This window comes from Geotrypetes seraphini, chromosome 3, assembly GCF_902459505.1.
Source record: "Geotrypetes seraphini chromosome 3, aGeoSer1.1, whole genome shotgun sequence".
In the NCBI taxonomy this organism is placed as follows: domain Eukaryota; kingdom Metazoa; phylum Chordata; class Amphibia; order Gymnophiona; family Dermophiidae; genus Geotrypetes; species Geotrypetes seraphini.
The window spans coordinates 233,482,589-233,507,940 of NC_047086.1; the positions used below are offsets into that span (position 1 = coordinate 233,482,589).

General features: G+C 41.7%; 1 protein-coding gene across 1 annotated transcript in view; it reads left to right on the top strand.

The window, feature by feature from the left end:
• Positions 1-25,352, top strand: part of LOC117357257 (laminin subunit alpha-2-like) — a 466,835-nt gene that overhangs the window by 230,347 nt on the left and 211,136 nt on the right. Inside the window, exon 25 of the mRNA XM_033937630.1 lies at positions 9,119-9,235. Within this exon, the coding sequence (XP_033793521.1) occupies positions 9,119-9,235 (117 nt within the window). The remainder of the gene's footprint in view (positions 1-9,118; positions 9,236-25,352) is intronic.

The window sequence follows — 25,352 nt, forward strand, 5'->3', positions numbered from 1 at the left end:
GAGGGGGGAGAAGCGTCTGCCTTGGTGCTCCAAGGCCTGGCGCCATTACCTTTTTCGATAATGGCGCCGATGCTGCTTTCGCTGGGAGGGTAGGAGCGCGATAGGGACCGGGCCAGCTGTGCACCCCCCCCTAAGGCGGCACCCGGGATGGACCTCCCCCTCGCCCCCCTTGGTACGCTACTGCCCTGGGGAAACAGCCTGCAACAAGATCGCGCGATGCCAGAGATCTTTGCCTGCTTCGGCTGTTTCCTCCGCCGCGGTCCCGCCCCTCCTCTGACATCAGAGGAGGGGCAGGACCGTGGCGGAGGAAACAGTCGAAGCAGGCAAAGATCTCTGGCATTGCGATCTTGCTGCAGGCTGTTTCCAGACGCGACACCCGGCGCAGGGGGGAAAACTGGACCGGACCGGGAGCACCCCCTCAGGGCTTGGTACCCGGGGCGGACCGCCCCTCCCGCCCCCCCCTTGGTACGCCACTGGCGCCAATTGAAATGTGTGAATTTGAAAATGGAACATGAAAAGGGTGGAAAAACCACAAATGACTAGGATGAGAGCAGGAGTCCAAAAAAGGCATTTTATTAAAAACACTGTGGGCTAGATTCACTAAGCAAACCGATCGTCTACCAATTGGTTTGCGAGCCCTTTGCGACCCGATTTCCCTCCAACCTGATTCACTAACCTGTGTACAGATCTGATTCCGATCCGTGCATGCAAATGAGGGAAACGGCATGCAAAGTAGGCAGGGACGCGATTCACTAAACAAAAATCTTGAACACCGACTGGGCTGGCCGATCAACAAGAAGCGACCGCTGGAGACCAGTCGCTCACTTCCTTTACGACTGTCCTGCCAGCCCTGCAATAAACCTGCTCTGCTACGACCTGCTCTCTGCCTCCCCGACTCTCTCTCTGGCTCCCCAGCTCTCCTTCTCTCCGCCGTGACATGCTCTCTGCCTCCCCGACTCTCTCTCTAGCTCCCTGGCTCTTCTGCTTTCTGCCACGACCTGCTCTCTGCCTTCCCGACTCTCTCTCTGGCTTCCCAGCTCTCCTGCTCTCTGCCGTGACCTGCTCTCTGCCTCCCCCGACTCTCTCTCTGGCTCCCTTTCCTAATGTGCGAGCCCATGGTTTTAACCCGCATTATACCTGTGGGTTAAAACCATGGGCTCGCACTGCAGGGAAGGGTAGCAGAGAGCAGGTGAGTAGGGGCCAGTAAAAAAAAGTGTTTTTTTAAAAAAAAAACCCAGACAGCAAACACATGCAAAGACCATCTTCAGGCAAAGTAGATGGTCTATGCATGCATATCAATAGTCATCACAAACAATGACTGAGGAAAATTCAAAATAAAATTTATTGAGAAAAAAAACCTCGCAAATTATTGCATCTCACCAGATTTTCTCCTGTTTAAATTGTTTATTAATTTTAGAAAAACACATCTTACAGTAAATGTAACAGATTATTCATCAATAACATTCTTGAAAAACACTTATGTACTATACATGAATACAAAATAAACAATCCCCTCCCCCTTCTCTGGATTTGTATGAAATCTTTAATACGGTAGGTACACAGTATTATTAAAGTTGTTTAACATAAGAATCTAATGGACCCCAGATTCATATAAATATTTGTGATTCATTAATTTTTTTCTGCAAGCATTTTCTCATATCTGTAGTAAAGACGTGCGGGTCTCCCACCAAAACAGCATATTTAACCTATCCCATTGTTTCCAGTTCCTTGTAATCATTTGCAAAGCCACACCTGTCATAATGAGAAGTAGTTTATCTTTGGAACTATTTAGCGGGCTTTTTTTCATAATTGAAGTACCAAGCATTAGAATTCCGTATGATAACGAAATTGGAACTTTAAGAATCAAAATTATTTTGCTCCATATGGACTTCCAGAATCCAAATATTAAAGGACAGCACCTATTAGAACGTGTTGAGTCTATGTTTTGTAATCTCACTGGAGTCCAAAATACTCTATACATTAAATGGTATAAAGTTTGCATCATTGAAGCTGAGGCTGTACATCTCACTCTATGATTCCAAAGCCTAGGCCATTAAGTTTCTGAAATATTAATTTGTAATTCTAAACTCCAAATATCTTGCAGATTTTCTAATCATTCAACTTTCTAATACAAAAAAAAAGTATTGTCCCAAATTATAACTTGGAAGCCTGATTTAACTCTTAGAACATAAGAACATAAGCAGTGCCTCTGCTGGATCAGACCAGAGGTCCATCATGCCCAGCTGTGCGCTCACGCGGCAGCCCATCAGGTCCAGGACCTGTATAGTAATCCTCTATCTATACCCTTCTATCCTTTTTTCCTTCAGGAAATCATCTAATCCCTTCTTGAACCCTGATACCGTACTCTGTCCTATCACATCCTCTGGAAACGCATTCCAGGTGTCCACCACCCTTTGGGTGAAAAAGAACTTCCTAGCATTGGTTCTGAATTTGTCCCCTCTTAATTTTTCCAAATGCCCTCTTGTAGTTTTCAAAAGTTTGAAGAACCTGTCCCTCTCCACTTTCTCTATGCCTTTCATGATCTTATAAGTCTCTATCATGTCCCCTCTAAGCCTCCGCTTTTCCAGGGAAAAGAGCCCCAGTTTCTCTAATCTTTCAGCATATGAAAGGTTTTCCATACCTTTTATCAATCGCGTCGCTCTTTACTGTACCCTTTCAAGTATTGCCATACTTAAGGTATGGCGACCAATATTGGACGCAGTACTCCAGATGCGGGCGCACCATCGCCTGATACAACTGCAGGATTACTTCTTTCGTTCTGGTTGTAATACCTTTCCTGATAATACCTAGCATTCTATTCGCCTTCTTACAGGCTGCTGCACACTGTGCCGACTGCTTCATTGTCTTGTCCACTATTATCCCCAAGTCCTTTTCTAGGTACTTTCACCCATTATCAGCCCTCCTATCGTATAGCTGTACTTCGGGTTTCTGTTTCCTACATGCAAGACTTTACATTTCTCTACATTAAACTTCATCTGCCATCTCATCGCCCACTCTTCTAGTGTGTTCAGGTCTTTTTGTAAATCCTCTTTAGTCCCAACTCCACTAAATAGTTTGGTGTCGTCTGTGAATTTTATTACTTCACAGTTGGTCCCTGTTTCTAGATCATTTATAAATACATTGAACAGCAGCAGCCCGAGTTCCAACCCCTGCGGAACACTACTCTTGGTGTTTAATCTCTGTGGAGCTTAAGTTCTGGTTATGATCAGCTAGCTCTTCCAAATGGTCCACTACAATTTGAGAAATAGCTTTAATATCTTCATACTCTTTCGCTAATTAATCTTTTAAAGAGGAATTCAAGTCACTTTAAGTTCCATGCAGGGTTATTGCTGCTGGTTTCCTCAAATCCTTCAGGATTCCTCCAGCTGCTCTCTCCTCTGCTCGGTTAGCTGATATCACCTGAGGTGTTGATGGAGACTTCCAGCCTTCTCCCCTTATTGGGAATAGCTCCCTCCCTGGGGAAAAGACACCACTAGAGGCAGGCTCCCCAGAATAGAAGCCAACTGTGGGATCAAAACATTGACTTCTCCATCTTCTTACTGACCTCCATCTTTGGGATCCATGTGTTCCAATGACTCCATAGAGGAGGAGTAGAGGAATAGGCTAATGGTTAGTGCAGTGGCCTGAGAACCAGGAGAACTGGGTTCATTCCCACTACAGTACATTGTAACTCTGGATAAGTCACTTAACCCTTCATTACCCTAGGTACAAAATAAGTGCCTGTATATAATATGTAAACTGCTTTGATTAAAACCACAGAAAGGCAGTATATCAAATCCCATCCTCTTTCCTTTCCAATAAAAAAAAAAAATCATACCAACCCCTGCGGAACACTACTCTTGGTGTTTAATCTCTGTGGAGCTCTATCTCCATGACAGAGCTTCTAGGCTGAAGGGGTGCGGACCATTGCTCAGGGCTCAATGAGGCCCTCTCACTGCTTCCAGAGTCAACAAAAACTCTGGCAGAAGAGAAGAAACAGTGGAGGGCATTCTGGATGTCTGAAACCGCTCCAACGTCTTCTGCCGCATATGAAGGTGTACACTATAAAGATAATGAATTAGCCCCTGAAGCAGCTCTTGCCAGGCAAAACACAGCCATGTCAGACTTGATTTGATATTTGATTCTTCAATAAAATATCTTTTATCCTCCATTAACCATTCTGCTTCTATGATTACCATCCTTATGAGACTAGGGGACTGCTTGCCTATTTGTCTCCTATGTCTTAAAAGATCCATGTTGGGAATTATACCAGCTATCAAGCACAAATAGGATTTGGTAATTAGTTGATATTGAGCTGCACTCTGTTTTCCCCTAGTGCTTTGTCTCCCTCAAATGCCAAACTGTCAAGCAAACTGGTCACAGTGGCAGTGTCAAGATAATGCCTAGTTATGTTTCTAGTATCATAAATATTGCAGTACATAACCAGTTATTTTGCCTTAATCTGTTGGGTTGCCATTTTAGAACATAGCTGGTTTATGCGCCGGCTTTGAACACGTGTCAATATTCAATTTTTCCAAAATGGATGTTTATGTCGCCCATACTCGGTCCATAAATGTCTATGGGCTCCTTTTACTAAGCTGCACTAGTGGTTTTAGCGTGCACTGCATTGCCACATGCACTAGATGCTAACGCCACCATTGAGCTGGTGTTAGTTTTTACGCGTAGTTTGTGTGGGGGGGGGGGTTAGCGCATACTAAAAACACTAGCGCACTTTAGTAAAAGGAGCCCTATGTCTCTGTATTTTAGAACAGACTTTATATCAGCAGATTCTGTTCTAAAATAATAGAACTGAAGATGTCCTGACTTTGACATCTCAATTCTAACTTATATATTTTTTCTAAAATGGTGCTTCATTTTTTTTTTTTTAATAAAATAGTAAAAAATGGTCACCTTCCTGTCCAATTCACATAAATGCCCTATAATAAGCATACCCTCTCCATTTGTGTAGATTTAATTAGATATTCAGGCACATGTTTAACTTTTTCGAAGTTTGCTATCAATGGAGTAACTTCTGACACCCCGATCGTTAAATGGACCAACAGCTCACTAAGCTAAGTAATTTCTCTTTTTGTCTGAGGAGGAGGCTGGATCTGTTCCCGTTCACTCACTGCTATAAATAAACAAAAAAAGAACTGTGCTTCTACAAAAGAATTTTGCCTATAACTGTTCCATAAATTTATTCACTGATTAATTAATTAATTAATTAAAGTGTTTTTTGCACTATTTATTTCACTTTATGGTAGCACACAAAACGGACCCAATGATGGTGTGCGGCAGTTAGGGAACTTTGGCTTTTTTTCTACATTGTTTAAGTGTTGGAGTGGCAACTGTGATTGCTTTCTCCCATGGCTAAGGTGTTACACAAATTATTATTATTATTTGTATTGCCTGTATTGAGGGTTCATGTTACACAAATTATTATTATTATTATTATTATTATTATTTGTATTGCCGGTTTTTGAAAAGAAAATTTATGGGGCTAGTTTCAATTGCAGTGTAGTATTTCAGGTTTGGTCCATTGGCATTGCTGCTTGTTTCTGTTCTTTCAAGTACCTGGGTGCAGTGTTTTTGAGATACTTTTGTTTAACTTTATTCTTCAGCAGCACTTTGAATATCTACTTCCATGTGATTCAAGAGCCTGACAGATCTTTCCTTTCTCAGAACTTGTTCTTCCACTCTGTCTGCTGTTTACACTTGTATTCCTCCAAGTTGCTATGTACTATTAGTACTACTATTTATCACTTATATAGTGCTGAAAGGATGTACACAGCACTGTACGTTTTTACATTTAATAGTCTGTCCTGCTCAGAAGAGCTTACAATCTAAGTTGGACAGACAGACATGACATATAGGGTTGGGGATGCAGGACCCAAAGTAAGAGGAGGTAGAAATTGAAAGCACTTTTGAAGCACTACCCTAGCAAAATGTATGATTTCCACATCAAGTCATAAGCAGATCAAGGATCAGGGCAAGTTCATAGATATCTCATCCCAATTTCAGAAGATGTCTAAATATCTGTGTCCTAAAAGATCTATGTTGGGATTTATACCAGCTGTCAAGCACAGTTACCAAGATTTGTTGAATTGTTGATTGACTGCTAGTTAACTGAGTAACTGACTCTGTTTGATTGACTGACTGGTTTATTAACTGGTTGACTGAATGACAGATTGTATAACTGGTTGATTGAATGACTGATTGAATGCTTGACTGTCTAATTAGTTGATTTAGTGACTGACTGAATGATTGATTGACTGGTTGACTGACTGGTATACTGACTGAATCGTTGACTAACTGACTGCTTGGATGAATTACTGACTGACTTGCAGAGCATTTGGTTGACTTATTGACTGGTTAACTGGTTAACTAATTGACTGACTAGTTGACTGATTGACAGACTGATTGGCTGATTTCATGAACTTACTGGTTCACTGACTGGTTACTCCTCTTCTGCGAGAAGCTCACTGGCTACCCATCACCCACCGCATCACCTATAAAACTTTAATGCTGGTCTTCAAAATCAAACTTTCACATCTCCCATCTTTTCTTGATAAGCTCATCATTCCCTCTTGCCCTCCTTGGACCCTTAGATCAGCTGATCAGAACTTACTGACCATACCTTCCATTAAAGAATGCTACTACACTAGAAAAAACTAACTTTTACGTTGTAGCTCCAACTTTATGGAATGCCATGCCATCTCAACTCTGCCTCGAAAATTCACTCGACAAATTCAAGACTAAACTAAAAATGTTCTTATTCCAAGACGCATACCATAGTGTCTAAATATTTCCTTTCCAATAGCTAGCAAAATAAACATGAACCGCTTTTAAGAAGCGATCCCCATTCCTGGTGATTTATCCCCCTTCCCTTTAATTAATTTGTTTTTAATGATGTAATTATTAACTTTCCCCTCCCCCTTTACCCTCAAGCTCATGTTCGTATTTACAATTTGCCTATTTAATGTTCACATTTCCCCCCCCCCCTACAAAATTTATTTTACCCTTTCAGTTTTAGCATTGTAAACTGGCCAGGTGCACGTTGATGGTCGGTATATTAAAATTAATTAAACTTGAAACTTGAATGAATGACTCACTGACTGGTTGTATGATTGATTGGTTGAGTGACTGACTAGTTGTCTAACTGAGTAGTTGACTGATTGATTGATTGAATTACTGACTGATTATTTTACTGAGTATTTGGTTAACTGGTAGACAGACTGACTATCTAACTGGTTGACTTGGTGATTGACTGACTTACTAGTTGATTGACAGTCTGGATGACTGGTGACTCACTGATTGATTTATTGGTTGACTTACTGGTTATATCACTGATTGGTTGGTCGACTGATGGACTAACTGGTGAACTGACTAACCAGTGGACTAATTGAAGAGATGAATGAATGATTGGTTGACTGACTTGATGACAGATTCACAAGTTAACTGAAAGACTGATTGATTAAGTGATTGACTGACTGACTTGTTGACTGACTGGTTAACTTTCTGATTGACTGACTAGTTGACCAGTTGACAGACTGACTGACTGACTAACTGGTTGGGTGAGTCAAACACTGTCTGGTTAACACTCATTGGTAAGCTGACTGGTTGAATGACTGACTGACAGTTGATTGACTGACTTACTGGTTTGCTGACTGTTTGGACTGATTGGTTGACTGACTTACTGTCTGACTGTTTGATTGATGATTGATTGACTGATTGACTTACTGATCGACTGGTGAAGTGGTGAAATAATTTAGATTTTTGACTTAATTCACTTCCTTTTGCAATCATGGAAAAGGTTTGTTTCCCTGCCAGCAGCCGTTTACTGTTTTAATGGAGCATCATTTTAACGGTTTGTCTCTCTGAGGCTGATGCAGAAAATCACATGGTACACCAGGGCCAGTGCAATCCTTCTACAGTGAAATTAGTGACTCAAAACTATGGTCTCATGCTGTAAGCAATGAGCATGCAAATTACTGCTGTGTTAAAAATGCAGTAGTAATCTTCAGCTCATTGCAATATGTCATCCTTTCTGTCTTTGCTTAGCTGTGATTGACTGAAACGGTGACTTTTTAAAAAATTAATTAGCAGTCGGCCTTGATCTCCCCTACCCCCCCCCCCTTAACCTGACCCTCCATTCCCCCTACTTAAATAACCCCCTGCCTGGTATTTAGAAGACTCAAGAATATGGCTTGTTTTGTAAATTGCTTTAGCTTTGGTCAATCAATGTGTATAAGTCAAAGACCTGAGCTATAAAATCCACAAGCTGTTTTTTCAGTCTTAGAAAAGTAGCCTCAGCCCCACCACTCCACCGCTGTGTTACTTTACCATTGCGGGAAGAATTACATGAGAACTCATCATTGGCTGCTTATACTACTGTTTTAATACATTTTATTTTAACTTTCAAACTTTTTTCTTTCAAATAAATAATTTAATCCTTTAGTATACTAATGTACTTAGCTTTTTTATTGCTGAGCCAACGTCCGGGAGTTAAACCCGACATGCCATGTTTCGCACTAAGGAGTGCTTTATCAAGGGTCTCCCATGACCGCCCGTGTCATCCGACTATTCAGATTTAAGAATGCAAGAATTCTTCCCGCAATGGTAAAGTAACACAGCGGTGGAGTGGTGGGGCTGAGGCTACTTTTCTAAGACTGAAAAAACAGCTTGTGGATTTTATAGCTCAGGTCTTTGGTATTTAGAAGAAGCAGCACAAGGTGGAGACTACCAATTAAGGGGAAAATATTTCTTCTGTAGTACACTGACCTCTCCTAGGGCATTGTTTTTCAGCCACCATTTTTCAGGGGCTCTAGCATTAAATTTTTGAGGAGGCTGGATTTTAATTCTAATATTAGTGCATGGCTAGAAAAAGAAATAATGTAAAAAGGCCAAATGTATTACCACACGAGAAATGAGCTTAGTATACAAGCAAGGCCCACATTAGGATGCACTAAGCCCTTTTAATAGCACAGCTTAGTACCAGGGGCCCTCTGTTTGCAATCGTTTCATTTTCCTTAGGCAAATCTGCATAAGTAATTATGATATTATAGTAAAGCCTACAGTATAAAAAGAAATCATATTTTTGTTTTTTTTTTCTCCATAGAAAATGGCGATAACCTAAACAACATGCAGAACAGATTGAAAAATGCTGATGAAAAGAATAAAGGTCTTCTTAAGGCTCTGAATGACACTTTTGGAAAGCTCGCAGCCATTCCCAATGGTAAGTAAAAGAGGTGCCTGACAAATTCATGCATGTGATATAATTGTACTGTGCAAATATACTGTACATGCATATGATTATAAACTAATATATCCTTTTTGGGGAAGCAAGCATAGAAAAGGAAGGCTTTCAGATCAGTTGCTGCAGATTTGTGTTATGGACTGCCAGAGGAACCAAAAAAGATGACTATATTCATGGATTCAGAAAGTTTTTAAAATGTTATCTATTTCCTAAGGAGCTTGTTTAAGGATTAAGGATATAATTCATCAAGGGGTGCTAACCAATTGAATGTGTGCCTACTATGTTGGCGCATGCTAAACACTAAGATACCCATAGGAATACAGGTCTCCCTCCATATTTGTGGGTTCAGCACTTGCGACTTTGATTATTTGTGGTTTTCATCTTGCTGACTCCACCCCAGAGTGACATCATTCTGGGGTGCCAAGAGAAAAGTTCAGCCCTTTTTTTCAGCATGATTGGGTAAAGCCCTCTTCACCATGAAACAACTAAGACTCATCAGGCCATACTTCCACCAGCATCACTTTGCCATCATTGTCCAGAAGATGATTCTATCCCAACTGGATTACTGCAACTCCGCCTACCTGGGAATCAATACCACCCTCACCCACAAAATGCAACTTATTCAAAACACTGCAGTAAGGCTCATCTTTGGTCTAAAAAAATACGACTCCATCTCAATCCACCCCAAACAATTCCACCAGCTACCCATCACAGCCCGTATAAAATTCAAAATAGCCAGTATCATCTACGTCAACTCAGCAGTCCCACTCATCAAACTTTTAACTGACGCATGGTCCAGCTCACGCAGAATTCTCAATAGGATCCAGCTCAACCTCCCCTCAACAAAAAAAATCTCAAATACAGAAGAATCTTCCAATCCATGTTCATCTTCCTCGGAGTCAAAATTTGGAACAATCTCACAGAGACCATAAGAACGGAAACCAACCCTATCCTACTCTGAAAGAAACTGAAAACTTCACTCTTTGACAGTTAACTCTTGTAAGATCATCTTAAGCACCTAATTCCTGTCCCCCTCCGCTCCTCCACCCTAACCCTTTTCCATTCCTTTCCTCAAGTCACCTAGAGCCTGTTTAGGTATGCGCGACACAACAAATACTAGATTAGATTAGATTAGTAAATGGCAGCATCAGAGAAGTGTGTGCTGAGAGAAGTTTGGTGCGTTTTTCCAATGTGGTCGGGCAAGCGGCTGCAACAGAGAAGTGTGTGTTTAGCTGGGGTGCAGAGGGAAGAAAGTTGAGTGTTTTGCTTCAGTGCGGTTGAGCAAAACCCAGCATCAGAGCATTGTGTGACTGTGAGTTTTGCTGCCAATATGAAGGGAAGGTTTATTATTTGCAAATTCACGATATTCGCGAGGGATATACCCCCAAACCCCGTGAATATGAAAGCAAAAAGTTATTCGGAATTTTCTGGTATTCGTGGGCCAGCTTTGAACCTAACCCCTGCGAATATGGAGGGAGAAGTGTATAAAGGGCATCTTATTGTTTAGTGTGTGCTAATTCTTAGTGGGCATCGTAGCATTTAGCACACCCAAATGCAGTTAGCACATGCTAAATTGGTTATCGCCCCTTGATGAATTCCCCCTTAAATTGTTTTCATTTTTTTTCTGGATATTGTGTGCCATTTTGATTGATATAGCCAAGAAAAGGTATATAAAGATTTATAAATACATACATTAATAAATGGTTCTGTTGAGCTAACACTTGTTTGTTTACTACTTGCCTCACAGAAAAATGTACTTTTTGAGTCAGATTCTGTTAATGCCAGTTCTTTTCAGCACAAAAAATGAATTAGACTCTACAGTTACAGCATCATGCTGTTATTAGGAAATGGAGATTAAGTATATTATGATATTGTTAGACACTTATCTAACACTTGTGAGGAAAGCACATGCTCAGTGAAGTTGATCTCAAAGACATGGGCAACATCATGACAGCTTATTCCCTGCCTGCTGGACCCTGACCTCTCTTGCTTAGTTAAAGAAGTAATTTTAAAAGTCTTTGGGCCAATTCAATATGGAAATAGCAACATCTATCATGTGTAGATGGCATGCATGTATAAATACAGGTTTCAGGGTTTGCCTATCTTAGGCAAGTGCATCAGCTTTGTTCCTTTTTGGATAAGGCTGATCTTACCATAATGGTTGATTCTGTTATATCCCTACCAGATTCTATACTCTAAGCGTTCAATCCCTTCCCTCACTCTGGGAGTTGCAGAAATCCAAACACTTTTCTGAGCATGTGCTCCTCCTACCTTGTAGAGCAGGGGTGTCCAACCTTTTGGCTTCCCTGAGCCGCATTGGCCGAAAAAAATGTTTCTGGGGACGCACAGACGCGCAAACACTGCAGCAAGACAGAGGAGGGAGTGGGCAAGATGGTAAACACCCGGGGGCAGCAGAGGAAAACACTGCATCACCCTCGACTGGGGCCGCACAAAATACTTCACGGGGCCGCAGGTTGGACACCCCTGTTATAGAGAGAGATTTAGAACCACCTGCAGTTTTCATTTTCTGCAAGCAATCCATGAAGTCTTCTGATCTGCTCTGCGTCCTTTTCTTATGTTTTTCGCTTAAAGTTAATTTTTTTTTCTGTGGCTTTAGTGCTGTGAAACCCCGTGTGGGGTCTTCTGCCAGAAGAAAGGATAAAGTCCTGTGAAGCTGAACTGCTTCACAGAGAAACTTCAATGGACCTATGGAGCCAGCATGCTTTGTGCCACCCTTCTCAGACTCGGGGTCCATTCCCCTGAGAGCTCATTTGCCCTCTGACCCTGTCAGGGATTTAAGTGCAGGCTGTATGCATCCTGTATAAAAGTCCCTTCGTGTTTCAGGGCACAGGCTGCATTTCTTGCCCCCAGTCACGTGGAGAGTTTCTGTGGGGGCAGAGGTTACAGTCCGACTGGCAATTTGATAATTTTGGAGCAGTTCTGATGCAGAAAATCCTTTCTTTCCATTCAGCTGCAGTGTAAAGAGCTGGCAGGTAGCCACTTCACAGACTGTAAGTACGCCTCCATCATTTCCTAAGGAAGCTTCAGGGGAGGTCTGTGGAACTCTGTAAAACACATTTTTAAGAGTTTCTGATGGTAGGGTTCAGGTCTCCCACCTCCCAAACCCAAAATCACTATTTTTAGTGGGGGGATTTTATTTATTTTGTCATTTTTATTGCAAATTTGCTGGTAGCGGCCATCTTGGATTTGTATTGATCTTTTTTTCAAAGCTTGATTTCTGCCTCAAAACTCCTCAATTTTGTTGAAAATTGATTGGGTTGGACTCCTTAGCCCCAAATCTGTCAAATTAATGTATGAATTATGCTGGAATTGTACTGGAACATCATCCATGTACTGCGTGCCACAGCATGCCGAGGGAGAGGGCAGGAGCTATGAGCTTCACCATCTCCAGGTCCTCCAGGGCTGGGGCAAACCAGGTTTCTGAGAGGGGCGCTTCGCTTGTGACCTCCTTGCATCCTCCTTTCCCTACGTTTAATCTTAACATCGTTCTGCAGGGCCTTGTGGAAGCCCCATTCGAGCCTCTGAAAGATGCTTCTCTTCTAGATCTGATGATCAAGACTGTCTTTCTGGTCACCATAGTAACATAGTAGATGACGGCAGATAAAGACCCGAATGGTCCATCCAGTCTGCCCAACCTGATTCAATTTAAAAAAAAAATTTTATTTTTTTTTATTTTTCTTCTTAGCTATTTCTGGGCAAGAATCCAAAGCTTTACCCGGTACTGTGCTTGGGTTCCAACTGCCAAAATCTCTGTTAAGACTTACTCCAGCCCATCTACACCCTCCCAGCCATTGAAGCCCTCCCCTGCCCATCCTTCACCAAACGGCCATACACCGACACAGACCGTGCAAGTCTGCCCAGTAACTGGCCTAGTTCAATATTTAATATTATTTTCTGATTCTAAATCTTCTGTGTTCATCCCACGCTTCTTTGAACTCAGTCACAGTTTTACTCTCCACCACCTCTCTCGGGAGTGCATTCCAGGCATCCACCACCCTCTCCGTAAAGTAGAATTTCCTAACATTGCCCCTGAATCTACCACCCCTCAACCTTAAATTATGTCCTCTGGTTTTACCATTTTCCTTTCTCTGGAAAAGATTTTGTTCTACGTTAATACCCTTTAAGTATTTGAACGTCTGAATCATATCTCCCCTGTCTCTCCTTTCCTCTAGGGTATACATATTCAGGGCTTCCAGTCTCTCCTCATACGTCTTCTGGCGCAAGCCTCCTATCATTTTCGTCGCCCTCCTCTGGACCGCCTCAAGTCTTCTTACGTCTTTCGCCAGATACGGTCTCCAAAACTGAACACAATACTCCAAGTGGGGCCTCACCAATGACCTGTACAGGGGCATCAACACCTTCTTCCTTCTACTGACTACGCCTCTCTTTATACAGCCCAGAATCCTTCTGGCAGCAGCCACTGCCTTGTCACACTGTTTTTTCGCCTTTAGATCTTCAGACACTATCACCCCAAGGTCCCTCTCCCCGTCCGTGCATATCAGCTTCTCTCCTCCCAGCATATACGGTTCCTTCCTATTATTAATCCCCAAATGCATTACTCTGCATTGAATTTTAGTTGCCAGGCATTAGACCATTCCTCTAACTTTTGCAGATCCTTTTTCATATTCTCCACTCCCTCTTCGGTGTCTACTCTGTTACAAATCTTGGTATCATCTGCAAAAAATGTCTCGGCATGGCATGTTTCAGAGCTTCAGGCTCTTTCATGCAGGGAACCCTTTCTTCAGATCACAGAAGTGGGAGTGGTTTGTCCGCACAGTACCACCTTTTCTGACAAAGGTGATTTCCTATTTTCATGTCAACAAGGAGGTTCGTTTGCCTTCTAATCGCTCCATAAGATCAGAGCAAAAAGATCGGATCTTATGCAACTTGGACATCAGAAGAGTCTTGCTATAGTTGACTTTTATTTAAGTGCAATTAGACTCTGCAATTTGTTGCCGGAGAGAGTGGTGAAATGAGTTAGCTTAGCAGGGTTTTAAAAAAGGTTTGAATAATTTCCTAAAAGAGAAGTCCATAAGCCATTATTAAGATGACTTGGGGAAAGCCACTGCTTATTCAAAAGCTAAGCAGCATAAAATCTATTTTACTACTTGGGATCTAGCTAGGTACTTGGGACCTGGATTGGCCACTGTTGGAAACAGGATGCTGGTCTGTCCCAGTATGGCAATTCTTATGTTCTTATATAATTTACTGTTATTTTTCTTGTTGCTTTTATGTAATGGTTTCAGACAAGGGCAGCTCAAGGCAATTTGTTGCCTGAGGTGAAAGATGAGATGGCACTCTCCCCACCTGCCCGACACCTAAGAACTATATTCAGAGAGTAAGATTATTGGGAGTGATAGAAAACAGCAAACTGATAAAAGCCAAGCAAATAAATTCAAGAAAATACATAAACCATATATATTTTTCAGTTCAATAAAGCTTGAATTTGCACATAATAAAACATCTCAGAGAGAGAAAGAGATAATGGTTACTGTGGATGGGAAGACTAGATGGGCCATATGGCCTTTATCTGCCATCATGTTTCTATGTTTCTAAAACAGACTACAACAATCATATTATGTGCTGCTGTTCCAGGAGAACATCAGTAGGAGACCAAACATCATTAAAAGTATGCAAAGATCCATCTCTCTCAGCTATTCCCTTCTCATACTTATAAACTTGGCAAACTGAGCTTCACAACTATACTGATAACACAGCAGAATCATTCCAGTTATTTCCATCAATATTACAGCAAAGGAAATGAAAATATTAATAGTTTAGCATAGTTCTTTGTAAAGAACATAGAAACATAGAATATGACGGCAGAAAAGGGCTGTAGCCCATCAAGTCTGCCCACGCTAATGACCCACCCCCAGACTTCACCCGGCTAGAGATCCCACATACATATTCCATTTCTTTTTGAAATCGAGCACGCTGCTGGCGTTAATCACCTGCAATGGAAGTTCATTCCAATGATCGACTACCCTTTCGGTGAAGAAATACTTCCTGGTGTCGCCATGAAATTGCCCACCTTTGATTTTCAGCGGATGACCTCTTGTGGTTGAAGGTCCTTTAAGAAAGAAGATATCATCTTCCACCTCGATGCGGCCCGTGATATATTTAAAAGTCTCAATCATGTCCCCCCTCTCTCTACGTTCCTCGAGCGAGTATAGTTGCAGTTTATTCAGTCTTTCCTCATATGGGAGGTTCTTGAGTCCCGAGACCATCCTGGTGGTCATTCGCTGAACCGACTCGATTCTCCACACATCTTTTTGATAATGTGGTCTCCAGAATTGAACACAATATTCAAGATGAGGTCTCACCATGGATCTGTACAGGGGCATTATGACTTCGGGCCTCCGGCTGACGAAACCTCTACGGATGCATCCCACCATTTGTCTAGCCTTGGATGCAGCTTTCTCCACCTGCTTGGCAGTTTTCATGTCTGCACTAATGATTACTCCCAAATCACGTTCTGCCCTAGTCCTAGCTAAGGTCTCACCATTCAGAGTGTAAGTTCTGCATGGGTTTTTGCTGCCAAGGTGCATGACCTTACATTTTTTGGCATTAAAGCCCAGCTGCTTTGTAAAGAAGGAAACAAAAAAAGAGATCCTAAAATCACAATAGCATATCCAAAGTAAAAATTATCCACATTTGTCGCTAACCTTCTCCCTATAGAATTTCAAAATATTACAATAACATAACATATGAGAGAAAATCCCTTTCTCACGAGTACAGGCTCAACAATTAGGTTTAAGCAAATTATTAGCAGGAAAAATTATTTTTTTTTACAAAATATTTTATTAAATTTTAAATATGTCATTACAATTGAAATATAAAATGATTAAAAATAAATACATAAATAAAATAAATAAACTAACCATTAGAGTTGTAATAATATAATGAAAACATAAACATTATAATCCTTTACTCCTTCATATTCAATAAACAGTTCCAAATCATTTTCAATTTAGCAGGAGGCATTCTGATTGGCATCCAAAGAGTCCTGTGGACAAAAAAAGATAGACCCAAGTGACTGATACTGAACAAACAGTATGGAAACTATTAAAAAAATAAATAAATAAATAAACTTACTGAACACAAGACAAATATGGTTTAATGTGGCAAAGAAAGCATGAATTTAGCCAAGAGAAGCCTTGCATCATCAATTTGCTTTATTTCTTGGAAGGTGTGAATAACCATGTTGATAAAAGTGTGCCAGTTGATGTAGTGTATCTAGATTTTCAGAAGGCTTTAGACAAAGTCCCTCATGAAGGACTCCTAAGATAATTAAAAAGCCATGGGATAGGAGATAATGTTCTGGTGTGGATTGGGACCTGGATAATGGATAGAAAACAGAGAGTAGAGTTAAATGGCCTTTTTTCTCAGAAGAGTGCCACAGGGATCTGTATTGAGACTGGTGCTATTAAACATTTATAAATGATCTGGAAATCAAAAAACAACTGAGGTGATTAAATATGCACATGACACAAAACTATTTAAGGCTGTGAAAATATATGCAGATTGTCAAAAATTGCAGGCAGACCTTAGGAAATTGGAAGACTGAACATCCAAATGCCAGATGAACTTTAATGGGGACAAACTTTAATGTGTGCAACAGCAGGCAAAAAAGCAAACAGAATGCTAGAAATCATTATGAAATGGATGGAAAGTAACATGGAGAATATTATAATGCTTCTGTATCTCTCCATGGTGCGACCTCACCTTGAGTATAGTGTGCAATTCTGGTTACCTTATCTCAAAAATGGAATTAAAAAAGGTTCAAAGGAGGACAACCAAAATGATGAAAGTGTTGGAACTCCTCTCATATGAGAAAAGGCTAGAGAGGTTAAGGATCTTCTGCTTGGAAAAGAGACAGCTAAGGGGAGATATGATAGAGGTCTACAAAACCTTGAGTGGATCAATTATTTAGTCTTTCAAAAAATACAAAGACTAAGGGACACTCTAAGAAGTTACATGGTAATATTTTTAACATGAATAGGAGGAATTATTTTTTCATGCAATGAATAGTCAAGCTCTGGAACTCATTGCTAGAAGATATGGTTACAACTGTTAGCATACTTGGGTTTAAAAAAAAGTTTGGATAAGTTCCATGAGGAAAAGTCCATAGTCTGCTATTGAGGCAAACATGGGGGGAACCACTGTTTGCCCTGGGATAGGTAGCATAGAATTTTGCTTCTATTTAGGATTCTGCTAGGTACTTGTGACTGGATTGGCTGCTGTTGGCTACTGGACTAGATGAGCCAATGGTCTGACCCAGTATGGCTACTCTTTTGCTGCATACATAACTCTCATGAGATCTTTGGTCCAACATAATCTAGGAGTTCCTATGAGTTAAATGCAATCCCATTGTCTCATCCAAAAAAGTCCAACTTCCTCCACACCCCTCCCCCTTGCAGATCATAACTAGGAAATTTTCTGTGGAAATTCCAATACAAAAAAAAATATTCTTATGCCATTGAACAAAAGAAAGAATAACTAGACTTTGCAGAAATGCAAGCAACCAGAAGCAATGGAGAGAGAGTGGAAAGAGAATACAGGATCCATGCAATTAACACATTAAGCCCTTATTGAAAACCATTGACACAGCCATGTTTTGACTAATGCCTGCCTCAGGGATTCTTGAATACTAAAAAGAAAAAATTCATAAAAACTGCAAATGAAAAACATATGTATAACTGTAACAATCAGTGAAGGCTTGGGGGTCCTTTTACAAAGGGGCACTAATGGATTTAGCAAGTGGTAATGATTAGCATATGATATAACCAGTTACTGTACTTAAGTAAAAGTTTTGTCACTTTTACTTGTAAAGAATAACAGGAAACTTTTATTAGTCTTACTTTTACCACAGTAATAATTTCACCAATTTTTACTACTTTTACTGAGTTATAGTTACTGGGGTGTCTGCAACTCAGAGTTCTCTAACCTTTATGACATTATGATAAATCTAGAATATTTCTCTAATAAAGTTTTCTTGTACTCAATGCTTGCTCAAGGACAAGTCCACAACTAATCACCCCCATGAATGTGCCTCTTGCATAAATAAATTTACCATAGAATTGCATTTATGTGTGCAAAGTGTACACTTACCTGTGAAAGTGCCAACAAGAGGTGCGTAAGCCCTCTGTAAGGGTGTGTGTAAGTGCATAGCATGTAAATGCAAGGAAAGTTTACACATTGGCAAAGCATGGGTGGGCAATGGGCAAGACTCCAACTTATTCCTGTTACATTTAGGCCCATAGTCTATAAACGGCACAGTAAGTTAGGCACTGATAGGCACTCTACCTGCGCCTAACTTAAGTGGAAATAGCCATTTCAACAGGATTAAAATAGTTTTTTAAAAACACAAACTGTAGGCGCCTACCAGTGCCTAGAAGACTGGTGCCTTCATCACGGCTATGGAGGCACTTTACGACGCCTAATGCCACTGAAGTAAAGCCCCTCCACAGCCGCGATTCACGTGAAAGGTAGGCACCAGAAATGTAGGCCTTCAAAACCCTGGCCTACACTTCCAGCGCCTACCTTTCATTCAGGTTGTGATTTTGTAAACGGTGTCATTGCATGATTGACACGCTATTGGAGACACTTTTGCAGGCGGCCGCTGATAGTCTCTAATTTATTTTTTATAGCCCTCTATGGATAAAGGCATAACATAACATAACATAAAATGCACTTGTATACCATTAAGTTCTATGCGGTTCACAAAGACTAATAGTACAAATGAATAAACATCATAGAAACATAGAAATAGACGGCAGATAAGGGCCACGGCCCATCTAGTCTGCCCACCCCAATGACCCTCCCCTTCCTTTCTCTGTGAATAGATCCCACGTGTCTATCCCATTTGGCCTTAAAATCAGGCACGCTGCTGGCCTCAATAACCTGAAGTGGAAGACTATTCCAGCGATCAACCACCCTTTCAGTGAAAAAGAATTTACTGGTGTCCCCGTGCAGTTTCCCGCCCCTGATTTTCCACGGATGCCCCCTTGTTGCTGCGGGACCCTTGAAAAAGAAGATATCTTCTTCCACCTCGATGCGGCCCGTGAGATACTTGAATGTCTCGATCATGTCACCCCTCTCTCTGCGTTCCTCGAGTGAGTACAGCTGCAACTTATCCAGCCGTTCCTCATACGGGAGATCCTTGAGTCCCGAGACCATCCGGGTGGCTATTCTCTGGACCGATTCCAGTCTCAGCACATCCTTACCGTAATGCGGCCTCCAGAATTGCACACAGTATTCCAGGTGGGGCCTCACCATGGATCTATACAATGGCATAATTTCTTTAAAAGATAGTCTTTAAGGCACAACGAAATTGTTGGTACGAATTTGAGATTTTGAATATGTGAGTTAAATCCCTAGTCCATGAGGCTGTTTGAAAAGATAACAAACAATCCTGAAATTTCTTATATTTACAACCCTTTACAGAAGGGGATGAGAATAATGAATGAGATTTTCTAGGATGTTTAGAATTTGTAATGATAAAAGATTCCATAAGATACTCAGGATTTGAACCTGTTAGTGCCTTGTAACAAATACAGACAAGTTTAAATTTAATCCGAGCCTCAACTTGAAGCCAGTTGCAATCGGCGATAGAAATCAGTGACATGATCATACTTCTTCAAATTATTATTATTATTTTTTTAATCTTTATTCATTTTAAAGCCAAAAATAATTGCAACATATTATACAGACATTTTACATTTTAACAGCACTTAAATTCAATCAAAATTATATTCTATGACAAATACATATATCTTCCCCCCCCCCCAATTCTACATATCCAAAATTTGCACTCAAATTTAAAGTATCTTCTCATCCACCCTGGACGTGTATGATCAAAGGGCAAAATCAACAGTCATTCCTTACAGAATTTTGTCAATGGTTCCCAAATATCCGTAAACTTTCTATAATGTCCCTGCTATATAACAATCATACGTTCCATTTTAAACATGTGGCATAGAGATTCCCACCAGAAAGTATAATTTAACCGATCCCAACTTTTCCAGTTTCTCATAAAAAGTTGTATGGCAACCCTTCTTCATATTAAAAAATCAATCTGACTGCTGCATTCTGAATCATGCGCAGTCTCGCGTGTGCTTTTGATTTGGTAGATAGCTCTAGTCTTCTGTCTCGTCTCCAAGATATTGGTAACTCTGACTCAGTTCGCTCTTGGTTTTCTAGTTTTCTTAATAATCATTCTTTTAAGGTCTCATTTTCAGGTTCACAATCCATTACTTTTCCTATCACCTGTGGTGTCCCTCAGGGTTTGGTGCTCCTCTTTTTAATGTTTTTGAGTCCATTGGTACTTCTTATTCAGGAGCAAGGAGTTCACACATCCATTTATGCAGATGATATTTTACTGCTGTATGGGTGTAATCCATTAGCCCCAGATGTTTTACCTTTAACTTCAGTTCTTCTTCTGGTTTCAAATTACCATATTTTCACATAGATAACGCGCACCCGTGTAAAACGCGCACACGGGTATAGCGCGCAAAAAACACATATTTATGTACATAAATTTTTATATACCGCGCACACCCGTATACCGCGCATGCTGCCCGACTCTCCTTTTGTCCGCCCCGACTCTCCTCTGGAGACCCCGACTCTGTTTTCGCCCGCCCCGACTCTCCTTTCCTCCTTGAAGTCCTGTCCCTACCCTGAAAGCCTGATGCCCCCCCGACGTCCGATTCACCCGCACGCAGGACCGCTCCCACCCCCACCCCGAAGGACCGCTCGCACGCACCCGCACCCCCACCCCGAAGGACCGCTCGCACGCACCCGCACCCCCACCCTGAAGGACCGCTCGCACCCCCACCCCGAATGAGCGCTTGCACTCCCACCCCGAAGGACCGCTCGCACCCCCACCCAAAGAACCGCTCGCACCCCCACAGCCTCACCCCCCTCCCCCATGGAGAAGCTGTCTACCTTGTTTCCGGATGCCAGCGAGCCCAGCTGTTTTCTCTGCCGGCGGTCCCACCCCTTCTCTGAGCCCTGCTGCGCTGCTTTTTCTTCCGGCAGTCCCACCCTTTCTCTGACATCAGAGAAAGGGCGGGACCGCCTGAAGAGGAAGCAGCGCAGCACAGGGCTCTGAGAAGGGGCAGGACCACCGGCAGAGGAAGCAGCTGGGCTGGCATCCGGAAACAAGGTAAACAGCTTCTCCATTGGGGAGGGGGGGAGGCTGTGGGGGTGCGAGCGGTCCTTCGGGTGGGGGTGCGAGCGGTCCTTCGGGATGGGAGTGCGAGCGCTCCTTCCGGGTGATGAATCGGGCATCGGGGGGGGGGGAAACTATGTAAAAAAAAATTTGTACAACGCGCTCACGCGTATAACGCGCAAGGGTATGCGCGGTTTGTAAAAACCACGTATAACGCGCGCGTTATATGCGAGAAAATACGGTAGTTATCTAATAACTGGCTTCATCTTAATCCTTAGCCCCGGGCTGCCCAATTCCAGTCCTCGAGATCTACTGGCAAGCCAGATTTTCAGGATATCTACAATTAATATGCATGAGAGAGATTTGCCTGCACTGCCTTCTTGGTATGCAAATCTCTCTCATGCATGATCATTGTGGATATCCTGAAAACCTGGCCTGCCAGTAGATCTTGAGGACTGGAATTGGGCAGCCCTACCTTAGCCTCTTGGATTTCTGGGAAGCATCCATCACCAACTGTTTCTCCTGTCCTTTTAGACTCTTCACTCTCTCTGGTGTCTCATTTTAAATATCCCTGTGCTATCTTAGATCAGCATCTTACTTTTATCATATTTCAGCTCTTGCAAAGTGGCCTAGTGGTTAGGGCTCAGTTGCAGGTTCAAGCCCAGCACTGCTCCTCGTGACCTTGGGCAAGTCACTTAACACTCCATTACCCCAGATATGTTACTCAAACTGTGAGCCCACCAGGACAGATAGGGCGAAATACTTGCGTACCTAAATGTTAACCACTTAGGCTATAAATGGTCTATAAATACTAAAAAAAAAAAAAATTAGATCAATCTTCTCAAAAGACTCTTTTGTATGCTCTTATTATGTTTGTTTGATCATTGCAATAGTATTTTCGCTGAACTACCTCAATGTCAACTTTGCATACTTCAATCCATTCAGAATACAACAATCAGATTACTTTCTCGTGCATCTCAGTATTAGCAAATTATTCCTTTATCCATTCATCATCATCGTCTTCCTAGTCCATTTCAGATACAATTCAAGATTTTGACCTTAACTTGCAAATCAATCCATTGCAATGTTCCTTCCTACTTATCACCCCTTATTCGTAGTTATTATCCTTCAACAGCTTTGCACTTTTTAAATGATCAATGACTTTGTATGCCACTACTCCACTTAGTTCAATACAAACTTATTAGAAGCAGGGCCTTTTTTGTGCTTCACCATCGCTTTGGAATTCCATAGTGAGTTCAATTTGTTTGGAGCCAGTCTATCTTAAATTCAGAACTCGTCTCAAAACCTATATTTTTTAAAAGGATTTTTCTTTGCAGATGGATGGTTCGAGCTCCATGAGGGTGTACTAGTCACACATTCTGGGTTTATTTTTGTCTGTTCTTTGTTTTTCTTTTCTATCTAACTAAATGGAGTTCTTTTTAAAAAAAAATATTTTAGTTTAGTTTTAACTTAACTTGGATTGTTAACCACTCTGTTATTTTGTAAGGAAGGGCGGTATATTAAATAAAAATTAACCATAACCATTTATATGACTGCAGTTATGACAGTGTTATGGCTGGTGTACCTGTGGGTGCCTAAACATGTATACATGTGCAGGGTGATTCTAGAACTGAGTGCTTCTCCTTAGGTGCCCTAAAGACAAGCAGTAAGACTCTAGAACAGTAAGATCTAGAACAGCACTTGGGTGCCTACATGTGTCAGGTATTCAGCACCCCTTCCCCCTCTTTTACGAAGGCACGCTAAGCTTTTTAGCGCAGATTTAGCACATGCTAAATTAATGCGTGTGCTAACTGCTAATGCGTCCATAGGATAACATGCACGTGTCAGCGTTTAACGCGTGTATAGCGTGCACTAATATTTAGGGCGTGCTAAGAAGCTTAGCGCACCTTTGTAAAAGAGGGGGAAGGGATGCTGAATACCTGACACATGTAGGCACCCAAGTGCTGTTCTAGATCTTATTGTTCTTGTCTTTAGGGCACCTAAGGAGAAGCACTCAGTTCTAGAATCACCCTGCTTGTGTATACATTTTTCATTTACTGCATATCCAGCAAATAATGGCTTCTTACATGCTATTAAAGAACATCAGAGTGTTTAAGTAATGGTAATGACAGAGAGAGGTTATGTTCTACAGGAGATAATTAGTTCCTTAGGAGTCCATTTCGAGGCACTATATCTCATGAGAACCATATTTTGCGTTATATCTCAGTAGCATTACCAAGGGAAAGCGAACTACTGTATGGTTTTGCTTTTTTTTCTCTCTCTGTCTCTCTCTTTAATTGTTTTTTTGTAGGAAACTAATAGCCATTAAAGATGTGGTTTTGCTGAGCTACCATTATTTCCTTTGCAGAAATTAACTTTCCCCTTTACTCTGTAAGTCATCTAATTTAGAGCTCCTTATTGTTCTGTGGCTCCATTATGATCCTTATATTGTGCATCAATTATTCAGATGGCCGATATATAGATTAATATAGCTGGTTATAGCTGAGGATGTATAAAAACTGAAAGTTCCATTTAATGCGCAATCAACAAAATGTGCATATTTGTAAAACCATTAATCATCCTCCGTAATGAAAACATTTCTATGTCAAGGGTCAAATGTACCTATTCTGCAACATTTTGTCTTCCAAACAAAACAATCTGAGTTTGCCAGCATATCAAGAAGGGTAAATGTTTTTCACCTGTTTACCCCCAAATCCTATGATACTGAAAGCAAAACTATTGATAGTAGTAATTTTTCAGAAATTGTTCTACATCTACTATTGCACTATTAACCTCTCCAACTGGAGCAAGAGTCCTCTCATTGTTCCTTAGAGCAATGGGAGATGTTGATAACCTAGACGGATTTCCAACAGTTTTATCTCCCTCTTGTAGGGCAATGTGACCAACATCTGTTGCAGACAATGCTGCGGGAGATCCTATCAGAGTTCCAGCACCCTGGTATAGAGGGAGCAATCGATACTTTGGGATGAGCAATATCAACCACATTCAGAATGGTAGAAGCACTATGAAGTGCTGCGCACGGGCACCGCTTCCCTTCCTTCATACCTCTGTAATGTTCCTGGCGTGAGACGCAACCCCTAAACCTGCTGTTGCCTGTGGGGGCTCTTCCTCTGATGTCACGTCCTAGGTTGGGGATTGCTACTCATGCCAGAAACGTTACAGCGGTACGTGAAAGGGAAGCGGGGGTGAGGGGCCAGAGAAGAGGACGGGTGCCATGCCTCTACCAAGATGGCGCCTGGCTGCGGACCCGTCCACCTGCCCTCCTCCTTACTATGCCATCATTTGAAAAAGGACAAGTTTAGAACAAATGCTAGGAAGTTCTTTTTCACTCAGAGGGTGGTGGACACATGGAACGCGCTCCCGGAGGCTGTGAAAGGCCAGAGCACGCTACAGGGGTTCAAGGAGGGTCTAGATAGGTTCCTAAAAGAAAAGGAGATTGAGGGGTACAGATAGAAGCAGAGGTAGGTTATAGGATTAGTCAGAAACCACTTCACAGGTCATGGACCTGATGGGCCGCCGCGGGAGCGGACCACTGGGCATGATGGACCTCTGGTCTGACCCAGTGGAGGCAACTTCTTATGTTCTTATGTTCTTAAGTCCAACTACTCCTGGCTAGTGGTGTGTGATGAGGGCTTTCAAGGGATTCAGTGAATCCCCAGCTCTACAGCCCTGCTTTTTTTATTTTTTTGTTTACTTTTTGCTTGATGTAGTTTGATTTGTTGAGTAGGCAGCCAGCTCAACCAGTCAAACTACATCAAACAAAAAGTAAACAAACAAAAAAAAGGAGGGCTCTTGGGCTGGGGATTCTCTGAATCCTCTGAAGGCCCTGACACTGCTGATCTAAATTTGATTGGCTGAGCAGCATCTGCCTGTTACCTGCTT